The 12,974-nt window shown below is 49.5% G+C and overlaps 1 protein-coding gene across 2 annotated transcripts in view; it reads right to left on the bottom strand.

Moving 5' to 3' along the window:
* Vil1 (villin 1) overlaps positions 1-12,974 on the bottom strand; it is a 31,499-nt gene that overhangs the window by 2,340 nt on the left and 16,185 nt on the right. For both annotated transcript variants that reach the window (XM_087904381.1, XM_087904382.1), the window contains exons 13-19: positions 12,650-12,808; positions 11,561-11,740; positions 10,711-10,856; positions 9,970-10,114; positions 9,356-9,544; positions 6,982-7,050; positions 5,189-5,329 (exon numbers count right to left, since the gene is read on the bottom strand). In XM_087904381.1, coding sequence (XP_087760507.1) covers positions 5,189-5,329; positions 6,982-7,050; positions 9,356-9,544; positions 9,970-10,114; positions 10,711-10,856; positions 11,561-11,740; positions 12,650-12,808 — 1,029 coding nt within the window. The remainder of the gene's footprint in view (positions 1-5,188; positions 5,330-6,981; positions 7,051-9,355; positions 9,545-9,969; positions 10,115-10,710; positions 10,857-11,560; positions 11,741-12,649; positions 12,809-12,974) is intronic.

Here is a 12,974-nt window from a genome sequence, read left to right as displayed (position 1 = left end):
TCAAACATATACACTGCAATAGCAGTCTGGGGCCTTGGGGCAAGCCAGGAGCCTTCCCCTTCCTCAGGGAACGGATGGTTTAATGTAAGTGGGAGGATGCATGAGTGTCATAAACAAATGGGAAAAAAAGCTACTGCAGGTCAGATGGTGGCATCCTATGTCTTTAGTCCCAGCACTTGGGAGGCAGAGGCAGATGGATCTCTGTGAGTTCGAGGCCAGACTGGTCTACAGGGCGAGTTCCAGGACAGCCAGAGATACATAGAGAAATCGTCTTGAAGAAAAAAATCCCCCCCCCTTTTTTTAAGCCTGACTAGGTCTGGAGAGATGGCTCAGCACTCTGGTATCTGCTGCTCTTTTGGAAGACTGATTTCAGTTCCTAGCACCTCTATTGGGCAGGTCACAGCTACCTATGACTCTAGTCCCAGGACATCCAGTGCCCTATGCTGGCCTCTGCAGGCGCCTGCACACAACACACATTATTATTATTACTTTACTTTTCTTTCTGGTTTTTTAAGACAGTTTCTCTGTGTCACTCTTAACTCCCTCTGTAGACCAAGCTGCTCTCCAACTCAGAGATCTGCTTGCCTTTGCCTCCTAAGTGCCTAACTTGATACATGCTTTTAATTTCAACCTTCAAGTGTTTAAGGCCTGTCTAGTCTATACACAGTGAGTTGAATTCCAAGACAGTCAAGGCTGCATAGTGAGACCCTTTACCCCCCCCCTAAAAAAAATTGGGGATCTGGCATTGCAACACATGCCTTTAACTCTAGCACTCCAGAGACAGAGGCAAGCAGGTCTGAGTTCCAGACCAATGTATTTCCAAGTGGCCTGGAAATAGTAAGACTATGTCTATAAATAGATGATTAGATAGATAGATAGATAGATAGATTGATAGATAGATTGATAGATGATGGATGGATAGATGGATGATATACATACATATATAAAAACAGAATGGAGAGGACTCAGTGGTTAAGAGCACTTGGTCTTGCAGAGGACCCAGGTTCAGTTCTCAGCACCCATATGGCCGCTTACAACCATCTATAACTCTAGTTCCAGTAGATCCAGGACACCCTCTTTTGGCTTACATGCACATGGTACACAGACATGCATTCAAGCAAAACACCCTTACACATAAATATTAAATCTTTAAAAATAAATAATAAGCCGGGTGGTGGTAGTGCATGCCTTTAATCCCAGCACTCAGGAGACAGAGCAAGTGGATCTCTGTGAGTTCAAGGCCAGCCTGGTCTACAAGAACTAGTTCCAGGATAGGCTCCAAAGCTATAAAGAAACCCTGTCTCAAAAAAACAATAAGTAGGGGCTGGAGAGATGGCTCAGCGGTTAAGAGCATTGCCTGCCCTTCCAAAGGTCCTGAGTTCAGTTCCCAGCAACCACATGGTGGCTCAAAATCATCTGTAATGAGGTCTGGTGCCCTCTTCTGGCCTTCAGGCATACATGCAGACAGAATATTGTATACATAATAAATAAATATAAAAATAAATACATAAATAAATAATAAAAATTAACAAGTTGAAATTCAAAAGGCTGGGGAAAGCAATGTGGTGGCACACTTCTGTAACCCAGAGCTTGCAAGGTATAGGCTGTATGGTATGTGCAAGGCTTAATGTAAGTCTTTGGCTGTTCTCAAGTGTAGTTGCCCTAGGGGATCTCCGACTCCAGAGTGACTGCATTGGGAAGTGTCTTAGCAAACACTGTAGATGCCTTTCAGGCTCAGGCGGGTGTCACATCCCCTGTCCCTACCCTGCCCTTAGGCTTGCCTCCCAGGCTCAGCAAACCTTCCCAGTCCCCAGGTAGGGCAGTAGAGCACCTTGATTTGGGATGGAGTAACTAAGGGTAGTGGGTAGGAGCAGCTGCCTGAGACCAGGTCTGCTACTGGAATCCCTTCCCCTACTTTATCACAACTGCAGCTGCTCAGTCAGCTCTGCCTATAGATCCACAGCCCTCCCAGGCCCCAGAAGGCTAATTCTCAGCTATGACAAGACTGCTGGACTCTGACCCCAGCTAGATGGCAGGGACTGCCCATCCCAGTGAACTTGTGTCTTTCATAGGTCCTGCTCTTGAACTCTGGAGGCCTGCCAGCTGATTTCCAGCCTCATTCATGCCCATATCTGCCTCTCTGAGGTTGATTCATCAACATTTCCATTACCCTATTGCTGCCGCCTTCATTGAGACCCACCACTCCACTCTTTTTTTTTTTTTTTTTTTTCAAGACAAGGTTTCTCTAGGTAACAGTCCTGGCTGTCCTGGAATTAACTCTTGTAGACCGGGCTGGCCTTGAACTGAGATCCACCTACCTCTGCCTCCCAAGTGCTGGGATTAAAGAAATGGGCCACCACCTCCCCATAAGGTCTGAAATCTTACTCTCCCCTTTCTCACAAGATGCATGTTGTATCCATGATTTAAAAAAAAAGAAATATTCACGCCTTTCAGTCTAGCACTTGGGAGGCAGAGGCAGGCAGATCTCTGAGTTTGAGGCCAGCCTGGTCTACAGAGCACATTCCAGGACAGCCACAAAGCTACACAGAGAAGCCCTGTCTCAGAAAAATAAAAATCAAGAGCTGGAGAGATGGCTCAGAAGTTAAGAGCACCTGCTGATCTTGCAGAGGACATAAGATCATTTCCCAGAACCTACATGTCATAGCTTACAACAATCTGTAGCTCATCCCAGGGAATCTGATGCTGCCTTCTGACATCCGCATACAACAGATATGCATGTGGCACACATACAAACATGTAGGCAAAACATAAATACATAAATCTAAAAATAGAAATTTAACCTAAAAAGCAAAGCAACAAAAACTATCCCAGCACTTGGGAGGCAGAAGCAGATGGATCTCTATGAATTTGAGGCCAGCCTAAACTGCATAATGCGGCCCTGTCTATTAAAACAAAAATCTTAAAAATTAATCAGCTGCTGACAACTGATTTTAAATAAATCTGAGTCTTCTTGAACTACTTGGAGAACCATGGGCTATACTGATCCTGTCCTCTTCAGAGTTAGCCCTCCATTTCAGCCTGTCTACTCCAACAGCATGCTGCCCCACCCCTCAGAAGTGCATCTGTTATGGCACACGCACTAACCCTCAAGACCTGGTCCCCACCCCTGCTCGCTGCCCTGACCCTAATGCTGACAGTGCAACTGGCTCATTAACCTCAGGAAAGTTACTTCCCATCTCTGGGCCTTAGTTTTCTGGGATTGGAAGGCGGATATTTTTGGCACACTGTGTGAGGTCATGTATGTGCAGGTTCCTGTGTATTTAGAGAACAACCTTAGGGGCCGTCCACCTTGTTTTTTGAGGCAGTTTCTTACTAGCCTGGAACTCACTAATTAGGTTAGGCTGGCTAGCCAGCAAGCTTCAGGTGTCCACTTCACCAGAACTGGGAGTACAAGCGAGAGTCACCATGCATGACTTTTTTTTTTCTTTTTCTTAGATTTACTTGTGTGTGTTTTGCCTGCATGTATGTACGTGCACATTCATGCAGTGCCTGCAAACGTTAGAAGAGGGCATCAGATCCCCTGGAACTGGAATTATGGGTGGTTGGCAACCACCTTGTGGGTGCTGGGAGCAAGGCCTGGGTCCTCTGGTGCCATTTCTCCAGCCCCATGCATGGCATTTGATATGGGTACCGGGGATGGCACTTGGGTCCTGGGGTTTCACAGCAAGTGCTAATGGACTGAGCCATTTTTCCCGGTTTTCCAGATAATAGTTTTCTTGACTGTAAAATGGTATGGTCGATATAGATTTGAGTCTCAGACCCAAGCTGATCTTGAATTCACGAAGTAGCCCAGGCTACGCTCAAACTAGCAATGTTCCTCCTGCCCCAGCTTCCCAAGGGCTGAGGTCATAGGTGTGTTGTCACCATGCCCACTGTTTTAAGACTTTTCTGTACACCAGAGATCAGATAAGCTTCTGCCTCTTGTGAGAGCATCCTAGCGCTACAGTAAGGACATAGTGTCTCCATGCTTTCCAAAGCCTCACAGGGAGAAACCAGGGGAGCATGTACGAAGGAGCCCCCTGAGACAAAAGGCAGGAAGGACTTCAAATTGTGCAGCCCAAGCTGGCTTCAGATTTAGGATGGCCCTCCTCCCTCAGCCTCCTAGGACTTGAATTACAGGCACCTAGGTATAAGCCACCATGCCCAGCTCATAATATGACTTTTGGCATATGTGCATATGTATGTATGACATATGTGCATGTATGTGTGGATGCTGGGCACTAGCACCTGTGAAGGTGTGTGTGACAGAGGCCAACCTCGGGCCTCAGTCCTAATCTTCCACCCTTATTGTAGACAGGGTGTCTTACTGTTCACTGCTGTGTACACCAGGAATGCTGACCTTGGGCTTCCAGGCAGTATCCTGTCTCTGCCTTCTATCTTGATGTAGAGCAATGAGATCACAAGCACATGCCCGCCCTGCTCCAGGGGATCCCGTGCCTCCAGCCTCCACGGGCGCCTCCACCCACATCCGCACCCATGCGAGAGCACACACGCATGCTCACACAAAAGTAAAATCTGTTTTGAAATAACAAGAACAATACAGGCGTGGTGACGGCGCTCACGAGGCAGAGGCAGGAGATCTCTCTAAGTTCAAGGCTAGAGAAACCCTGTCTCAAATAAATAAGTAAAGTAATTAATTAGTTACAAGAACAAAAACAAAAAAAAAAGCAGACTTAGTTGTGCCTGCTATAGGCAGTGGCAGGAGGATCACTGCGGGTTCACGGCCAGCTTGGTCCAGCTCAGCCAAGGCTACATAGTGCGACCCTTAAAAGATGCCTATCTGACCTCCACTGCTTCAGCCAGCGTAGGTCCCCGAAGGCATGCCCCTGCCTCTCTCCCCAGTGTCTGTGCTCCTGTGCTTCCTCCCTGGGCCTCTTGCCTTCACAGTTTCTGCTGCTCCTCCAGGACAAACTCACTTTGCCCCCATAACTTGGGTTCCTGTCACCTTTTAGAAGGTGACCTCTGACTCATAATGCTCCTGATGCCCACACAGGAGGCTTGTGTGCCTTGGCGTGAGTGGTAATTGGGCTTCTCTGCCCTGTTCCAGGGGTGTGTAAGGCTGCCATGAAGGCGTGTGCACCAATTTGCTGCAGAGCACAGTCTGGAGTCGATTAGGTTTTCAAATGAAATGAACCGGCCCTCATCCTGCTGAACGTGGCCCACTCACCTCCTTCCTGCTGGGGTCCACACCCTCAGGGAGCTCCTCCACGGGCTTGTTCACCAGCTGCTCCAAGGGGAAGATGGGCAGGGGCCCAGAACTGAGGGTGGTGCTGGCAGTGAACACATCCATTTGGGGGTTCATGACATCCTAGGAAACAAGAAAAACACACGTCAGCAGCCGCGGGGCTGCATCCTACATTCTAGGGTACCTTCTTCAGGAGACCTCTCCTAGTCCTCCCCCTCCTCTGTTATACACACACACACACACACACACACACAGAGAGAGAGAAAGAGAGAGAGAGAGAGAGAGAGAGAGTAAAACACATTAAATACATCTCCCTGGGTTGGACCCAGAAGCTAGTAGAATAACCTAGCACCCTGCATCTGACCTAAACTAGTTGGTACAGGATGATTGTTCAATGACTAACCTTTCGTTGGCTTCCTCTGGAGTATGACATCTACTCTTCCCTGGACGTTTATGACCCTTTCTCTCATATCTGTTGTAAAACTGTCATTTATGAATTCACTCAGCCTTGACCTCACTTTTCTTTTTAAACACTGTGCTGTCCACCAGAAAGGGCTAATGAACCACCATAGTGTTCTGGACCTGTGACTGGAGGAGGTGGGAATGCCCTCGCTGATTACCCTCTTGAGTAATCAGAGGCTAAGTTGCTCTCAGGTTCTGATTGTGTGAGAGAGCTAGCTCTGCCTTGTTTCTTCTGTGGGCCTGTGACCTTCTCAAAGGAAGGCTTTGAGTTCACAGCCTTACCTCCCGAGCTTACAGGCTAGACACACCTCTGACAAGTGACAGAAAGACAGAAAGAGTCACAATCGTTCTGCCGGGAGAAGTGCCCCAAGGGTGATGGTGCCTACGGATGTCACTGTTTCCCCAGGTGGTACACCAGACTACCTCAGACTTTCATTTAAAGCATGCCGAATCTGGGGCTGAGGAGATGGCTCAATGGATAGAGACAGCACTTGCATTGCAAGGATGAGGACTGGCTTTTGGGTCCCTGGCACCCACATGAGAGACAGGCACGGTGGCAGCATACTTTGACAGCATACTCCAGAAGCAAAGACCAGGGATCCCAGAGGTAAGCCAGTTACTATACCAGCTGACCTGGAGAACTCGGACTTGCAAGAAGACCTTGCCTCAGTAATAAAGTGGAGAGCGATCGGGAAGACACTTGCATTGGCCTCTGACTTCCACACGCATGTGAACACACATGCACACACACATGTACACACATCTCATGCACATGAACGAACAAAACCTTGTTACCCCTGAGAGCCAACTCAAAATATTTTGGAATGGAGCCTCAAAATTTACTAATTTTGTTTCTGGGTGTTTTTGTTTATTTTGAGTCTGGGTATTTCTACATTCTCCTGTCTCAGCCTCCTTAGTTCTGCAACTATAGTCATACATCACTAGGCCAGGGGGAAAATCTGCATTTTAATATGCTGTCTCATGGGTGGTAAAAAAAAAAAATGGAGCCAGGTGGTGGTAGCACAAGCCTTTAGTCCCAGTACTCGAGGCCAGCCTATCTACAAGACCCAGTTCCAGGACAGCCAGAACTGTTACACAGAAACCCTGCCTTGAAAAAAAAAGTGCAGGCCATTTTACTAGGAAATGGAGAGAGACATGGGTGTCACACAAAGACAAGAAAAGGACTTTCACATAAAGAGGGAGGAGGTGGAGGTGGGGTGCAAGACACTGATATCGTCTCCCAACATTCCCAGCTCCCGTGGATATGACCACCTCCAGGCCGTCAGAGCTAGCCATGTCACCCCCAGACTCACATCAGCAATCTGGCTCCAGTCCCCAGAGTTTCCGAGCTCTGCCTTCAGGTCGTCATAGGACTTGGCGTTCTGCAAACAAAGCAAACGACAGATCAGACCCCATCTCAGCGGAGGAATTAAAGGTGGAAAAAAGGTTGACCTGAGATGAAGTGGGGAGAGGGGCAGGAAGTGGCTCAGAGTGAGTGATGGAGAGAAGACAGCCAAAGGGGCTAATATCGGGAAAGAGCAGGGCAAGGTGGGTGATCTGTCCCTGCTCGGCTGGACAAGACAATAGAGAAGAATATGTGCTTCCCTGACCCCTTATGGGGGTCAGGGAAATATGCAAATAGCCACAGGCATTATTGTCATCCTACCCACAAGGGATGGTCTCTGGGAAACTCAGGGCCTGGGGCACTTAAGGGGAGCCCCAACAGAGGACAAGGAAGGGAGAGACTGTTTTAGGACCCTCCTCCTTACACAAGACCCAGGGCCTAACACCCAGAATGACACATCAGGGCTCCCTAAGTGAATTATGTTTGCTGAGTGAATGAATGAGGTCGGGAAAAGCACAAACGGGAGGAGGGAAAGTCCACCTGGACTGTCGGGTTGGGGGTTGGCGTGACTGTGAGGCCAGGAATCCACGCCGCTGCCCTCAGATTTGCTTAACCTGAGGTTGGGGCGATGGCTAGGTGGGTAAAGGCGCTTGCCTCCCAAGCGTGAGGAATGGGATGCAGAGCCGCAGCTCTCGCAGAAAAAAGCTGGGTGGATGTAACAGCTTCTCTGTATGTAACCACAGCCTCTTAGCCTCCCAGAAAGTGGAGACGGGGGACCCCGAACTCCAGGGACTAGCTGACTAGCGAGACGAGATGAACCTCTGAGCTCTGGGTTCAAAAGGAAACCCCACCTCAGTAGACAAAGTAGAGAATGGTCAAGACACTTGATATGAACTTGATATCGGGCCTCCACGTACATGCATGCACATATACACATGTGCTTGTATGTCCAGGCACACATACCACACACACGTGGGGTCGGGAGAAGATGAAACAGCCCCTCAACAAGAGTCAAGAGAAAAGAAAAGGCAGGGAGGAGGGGGCAACAAACTTGAGGAAATTAAGCTCTCTGGCCCTAAATCAATCTGTTCTGGCAATTTAAAACATTCAGAGCCACAAGCCTTGGGTGGGGGCAGAGCAGGTACCCCTGGAGGCCTGACACACTGTCCCCCAGTAAGAGTACATATGCAACCCACTCTGCTTAGACTTTAGAGCCAGGGGAGTCTGTCTGTCCTCTAGAGTAGAGGGTCAGCCCTGAAGGGGTTCTTGTGAAGGGGCGTCCTTTGCTGTGTGTCGCATGTGGCTGATCCTGAGCACGACTGTGCCCAGTCAAGAACTGAGTCTTGAATTTTCTTCCATTCTAATCAGTTTCCCACAGCTTTGTGCAGCACAAAGGCAGGACACTATAACTTCGCTGTTGTGGGTTATTTGGTTTTGGTTTGTGTTTTGACAAATGAAATTTGCCTGGAGATCAGAGGACGGAGCCGCTAGTTAACAGAAGCCAGGCAGTGGTGGCACACGCCTTTCATCCCAGCATTTGGGAGGTCAAGACTGGATTTCAGTTTTTTTTTTGTTTTTTTTTGGACTGAAGAACAAAGAGGAAGAAAGCAATGGGTGGCGGCTTCTCTGTTCACTGACTATCCAGGTTTATTTTTTAATTTCTTTTTATGATTTATTTATCTTTATTTTATGTGCATTGGTGTGAAGATGTCAGATCCCCTGGAACTGGATTTTCAGACAGTTGTGAGCCACCATGTGGGTGCTGGGAATTGAACCCAGGTCCTCTGGAAGAGCAGTCAGTGCTCTTAACCACTGAGCCATTTCTCCAGTCCAACTGCCCAGGTTTTTCCCCCTTATCTGCCTCTGGGTTTTTATTGATTAAGATTAATTAACGCTTCACTCCACCGCCCCTCCCCCATGTGTGCATGCTGCCAGGGCTTTGTCCCTGCTGGGCAAGTGCTCTGTCACTAAACTCAACTCACAGCCTTTTTTGTTTTATTTTGTTTTGTTTTTGCTATGTCATTCAGACTGGTTTTGAACTTGAAACCCTCCTGTTTCCGTTTTCAGGTCCTAGGAACACAGGCATGCCTCATCTGCTGTGTCCACAAGCCTTAGGTATTTTGTTTTGCTGGTAGGTTGTTATTAAAACAGGGTCTCAACTAGCTCAGGCTATCTCCCTTCATGCCAGGTAGCCAAGGATAGTCCTAAACTTCTGACCCTCCAGCTTGTACCTCCCAAACATTGGGATCATAGGCTTATATCATCATGCCTGACTAGTATATGCCATGAAGTCACCTGGAGGGAGGGTAGGCTGAGCCATGAGGACTTGCTGGGATACTCACAGACCACTTGAAGGGATCCCAAGCCAGGAACCAGCCTGTGAAGGTGGGGGGCTCGTTTCCTTGCTTCACCACAATGATGGGGGTGTCAGGGTCTCGGTTTCCGGGGTGGGTCTTGAGGTATTCCTGTACAGTGGTGGCTGCGGCTTTCTTCTCTTCCTCGTTGGCATGTTTCCCTATCCAGAAGAAGACCTGTGGAGAGTGGTCCCTCAGTCGTTGGTGCGTGACGAGCAACATGGGCCTTCCTCATGTCCACAGGCTCTGCCTTGGCTCAGGAAGACCTGTCACTACTCAGCTAATGACCTTAAGCAAGGCCTGTCTGGGCCTTGACTTTACATCTGTGTTGTAAATGAGGTTGCCCAGACGCTCTGTAGATAGCCTGTGGCTATGTGGCACTCTGCTTCCCCAGAGCCCAAGATCCCTAGCAACCTTCCTTCTTCCTTCCATGGGAAATAAAGAAGTTGTGAGGTGATCAGGGCATGTCCCTTTCTTTTCCCCCTCTCCAGGAGGAAGAATCAGGGCCCCCAGACCTTGACGGTTCCCTACAATAAAGCCCCTGGGGCCTCTTGGTGCTGGGGACCAAGGTGGGGAAAGTTAGTTTTTAGACCTCACCCTACCTGGTCCCAGACATCCAGCAGGAACACATCATCCTCCTCCAGGTCATCCTGACTGAAGTCAAAGATCTCTGTGGCCATAAAGCGCCCGGTCTGGTTGGAGCATTCGAAGAGTCGAGGGTTGATGACTTGGGTTTCCTCCTGCAGCCTGTAGGGTGGGCAGATGCAGGTGCGGAGCAGAGACTTGAGGAACACAAGGACTGAAGGGTTAAAAGGGCTCTTACATGGAAAGCCTGGCTTCTCACCAAATCCCTGCTTTTGACTGACGAAAGGTCCCCTCTCCTTTCAACAGTAATTCAAGAGACAAATCCCCTGCTTTTCTGGACATGTCTTCCAGGAGCTGATCTACAGTCCTGGAGAAAGTTCTTCCTGCTATCCTCCCACTGTCTCTCTCCCAGTGTGACTACAGTGTAGGCCTTTTGCCTTTGAATATTCTTTAGAAAGTAACCTTTGGAAGAGGGCTTGTGCTGTTGTCCCACAGCATTCTGGGGCCTGTGTCAGTCTCTAGGGGCAAGGCCTGGGCTCTGGCACTTGCTTCCTCAAGTTCAAGCAGATACCTCTGCCTTCTTGAAAACCCGCTTTCTAGAGAAAGGCCCATGCCCAGCCCTAAGCACTGTGCAGTGAGCAGTATGGACGTTTCTTATGTGTACACTGTCCTGAATTCATCCCGGGGAGCCTGGCACACAGCCCCTGTGTGAGCCTGCTAGGGGTCATTGGGGGTGAGAAGAGATGCCAGGACGTTACCGCTTGGTGTTGGCGTAGGGCGCCTTCCCGCCTAGGGCCATCCAGAAGTTGGCTGGCTCCTGCCCCTCCACAACCACTTGTTTCTCCGTCCGAGAGATAGTATCAGCGACCATCTTGGCCATCTCACGCTCATCACCGCTACATCCCTGGGGAAAGAGGGAGGTCGTTCTCGTGCGGGAGACCAACCTGGGTGCCACCCACCTCCTCGCTCTCCTGCTCCGTTCTGCCAGAGCTCCTGGGTCTGAGAGGGTCCTTCTGGATCAGGATGCCAAGCACACCCACGAGGAACAGTTCTTACTTTCCTCCATCCTTAACAGTCTAAAGAATGGCAGAAGGGAGCTGGAGAGATGGCTCAGAGGTTAAGAGCATTGCCTGCTCTTCCAAAGGTTCTGAGTTCAATTCCCAGCAACCACATGGTGGCTCACAACCATCTGTAATGAGGTCTGGTGCTCTCTTCTGGCCTTCAGGCATACAGACAGAATACAGTATACATAATAAATAAAATCAATATTTAAAAAAAAAAGAATGGCAGGGCGGATGAGGAAATGCACCTCATTCAGAGGAAGAGACACAACACAAGAGACAAGGCAGGGAGAGAGATGAGACAGGAGTGCTACCCATGAGAGAGGTGAGAAAGACTGATTCTGACAGAGAATCGGAGAGGCACACAGAGACCAGAGCTACACAAAGAAGACTCTCAGCCGACCGCAGCAGACCTGTGAGTGGGACCTGGTCACCTGACAGCCTCCCACCTTTGCCCTGATCTGCTCTGTGACTGAGGGGTTCCCAGGACGCCCTGCGTATCCTGGTGTCATGGACAGGAGAAGGAGGCCTGTGGTCCCTCACGCACCTTCCCACACCACAGGTAGCAGCAGGATGGAGTCTTGAGTATGAAGACATCATTGGAGTTGAGTGAGGTGGCCCGGGCTGTAACCTCAAAAGCCTTGGTGTTATTGGCACTGGTTCCCCGGACCTGGAACAGCCTTGTGGAGGGCACAGGCTCCGTGTTGTTCTCTCGGGAAGTGCCTCCCTGCGGGCGTAAGGGGAAGGCAGGAAGACAGGGACAAGGCTGCAGGTGACATGTGAGCACAAAGAACATCCAGAGAGGGCTGAGGGCGAGGGGCCAGCCCCGACACAGCTTTGGTCTTTACACTCCGCTGTTCCCAAGGTTTCAGTGGCTCTCCACTGCATTTGTGTCAAATGCAGGTCCTCTGCTGGCCCTTAGAAGCCCATGAAAATTTGACATGAAGACGAACTGCCTTTGTGTTCTTTCTCTCCTTCCATAAATCCCCAGGGTGGAGGCCCCCGGCCTTACTGTGCCCCTGTGCAGTAAGACCTCATTCTAGCTCCATAGAGCTCTTGAGCTTCCCCCTAAAATGCCTACAAGTCCTCTGTATTCTTTCCCTCCTTGAATTCTTTGCTTGCTCCCCGCTTACTACATCTCTGCACCTCTGCCTCTTGTTGAAGTCAACTTCTGTAGCTGGCATTTAACTACACATTGCTTTGAGCTGGGAGCTGACGGCTTAGAAGAGAGCCACACGGTCGTCCCCTCCCAACAAATGTTCTCTGTCAAGTCTCGCTTCACTTCCTGAGTTGCAAAGGACTTTGTGTCTACAAGTTTCACCATAAACAGATTATTGCTTAAACAGCTGCAGGAGATGCCTGGATCATTTTGTTGGGCAGGAACAGCAAATATAGCCCCCTCCCCCCCAAAAAAAAAACCCTTTTTCATGCAGCAAAGATCGAGAAGGGGAAATAACATTTGTACACAGTGCGGGTTTTCCCTACAGCTCTAAAGAAAGCTTGCTGGTTTCTGTCACCAAGTTAATACATGACAAGGGACCTCTCCTATAAGGAGCAAGCTTCTCCCCAGCCTCATGCCCACTGGACATCCCTTTCCCCATCTCCTTGATGTCTGCTGTCAGTTCAGTAGCTTCACCTGGTAAACCACCATGCGCCCCTTGAAGATGGACATGAGGTGAGGTGGCTCCTTGCCCATTGTGACTCGGATCTGCACTGGCTCGTCGTTGTACTTCTGGTCCAGGATGACAGCTTGATACGCCGAGGCTGCAATTTCGTCCTGGCTGGCCTGGCTGCCCTGGGAATAAGCAAGGAGAAGGGAGAGGGTCCCGAGTTTGACCTCCGCTACATTCCAACCCAGTTTTAAGGATATCAAGAGTGGTGTGTGTGTGTGTGTGTGTGTGTGTGTGTGTGTGTGTGTGTGTTTACATGGATGGGCATGGGCTGGCTATGGTGGCACACAA

This window comes from Myodes glareolus, chromosome 1 (assembly GCF_982192425.1).
Source record: "Myodes glareolus chromosome 1, mMyoGla1.1, whole genome shotgun sequence".
Lineage (NCBI taxonomy): Eukaryota > Metazoa > Chordata > Mammalia > Rodentia > Cricetidae > Myodes > Myodes glareolus.
Note: the sequence above shows the minus strand (reverse complement) of the source record. Positions and strands in the feature narration are given on the sequence as shown.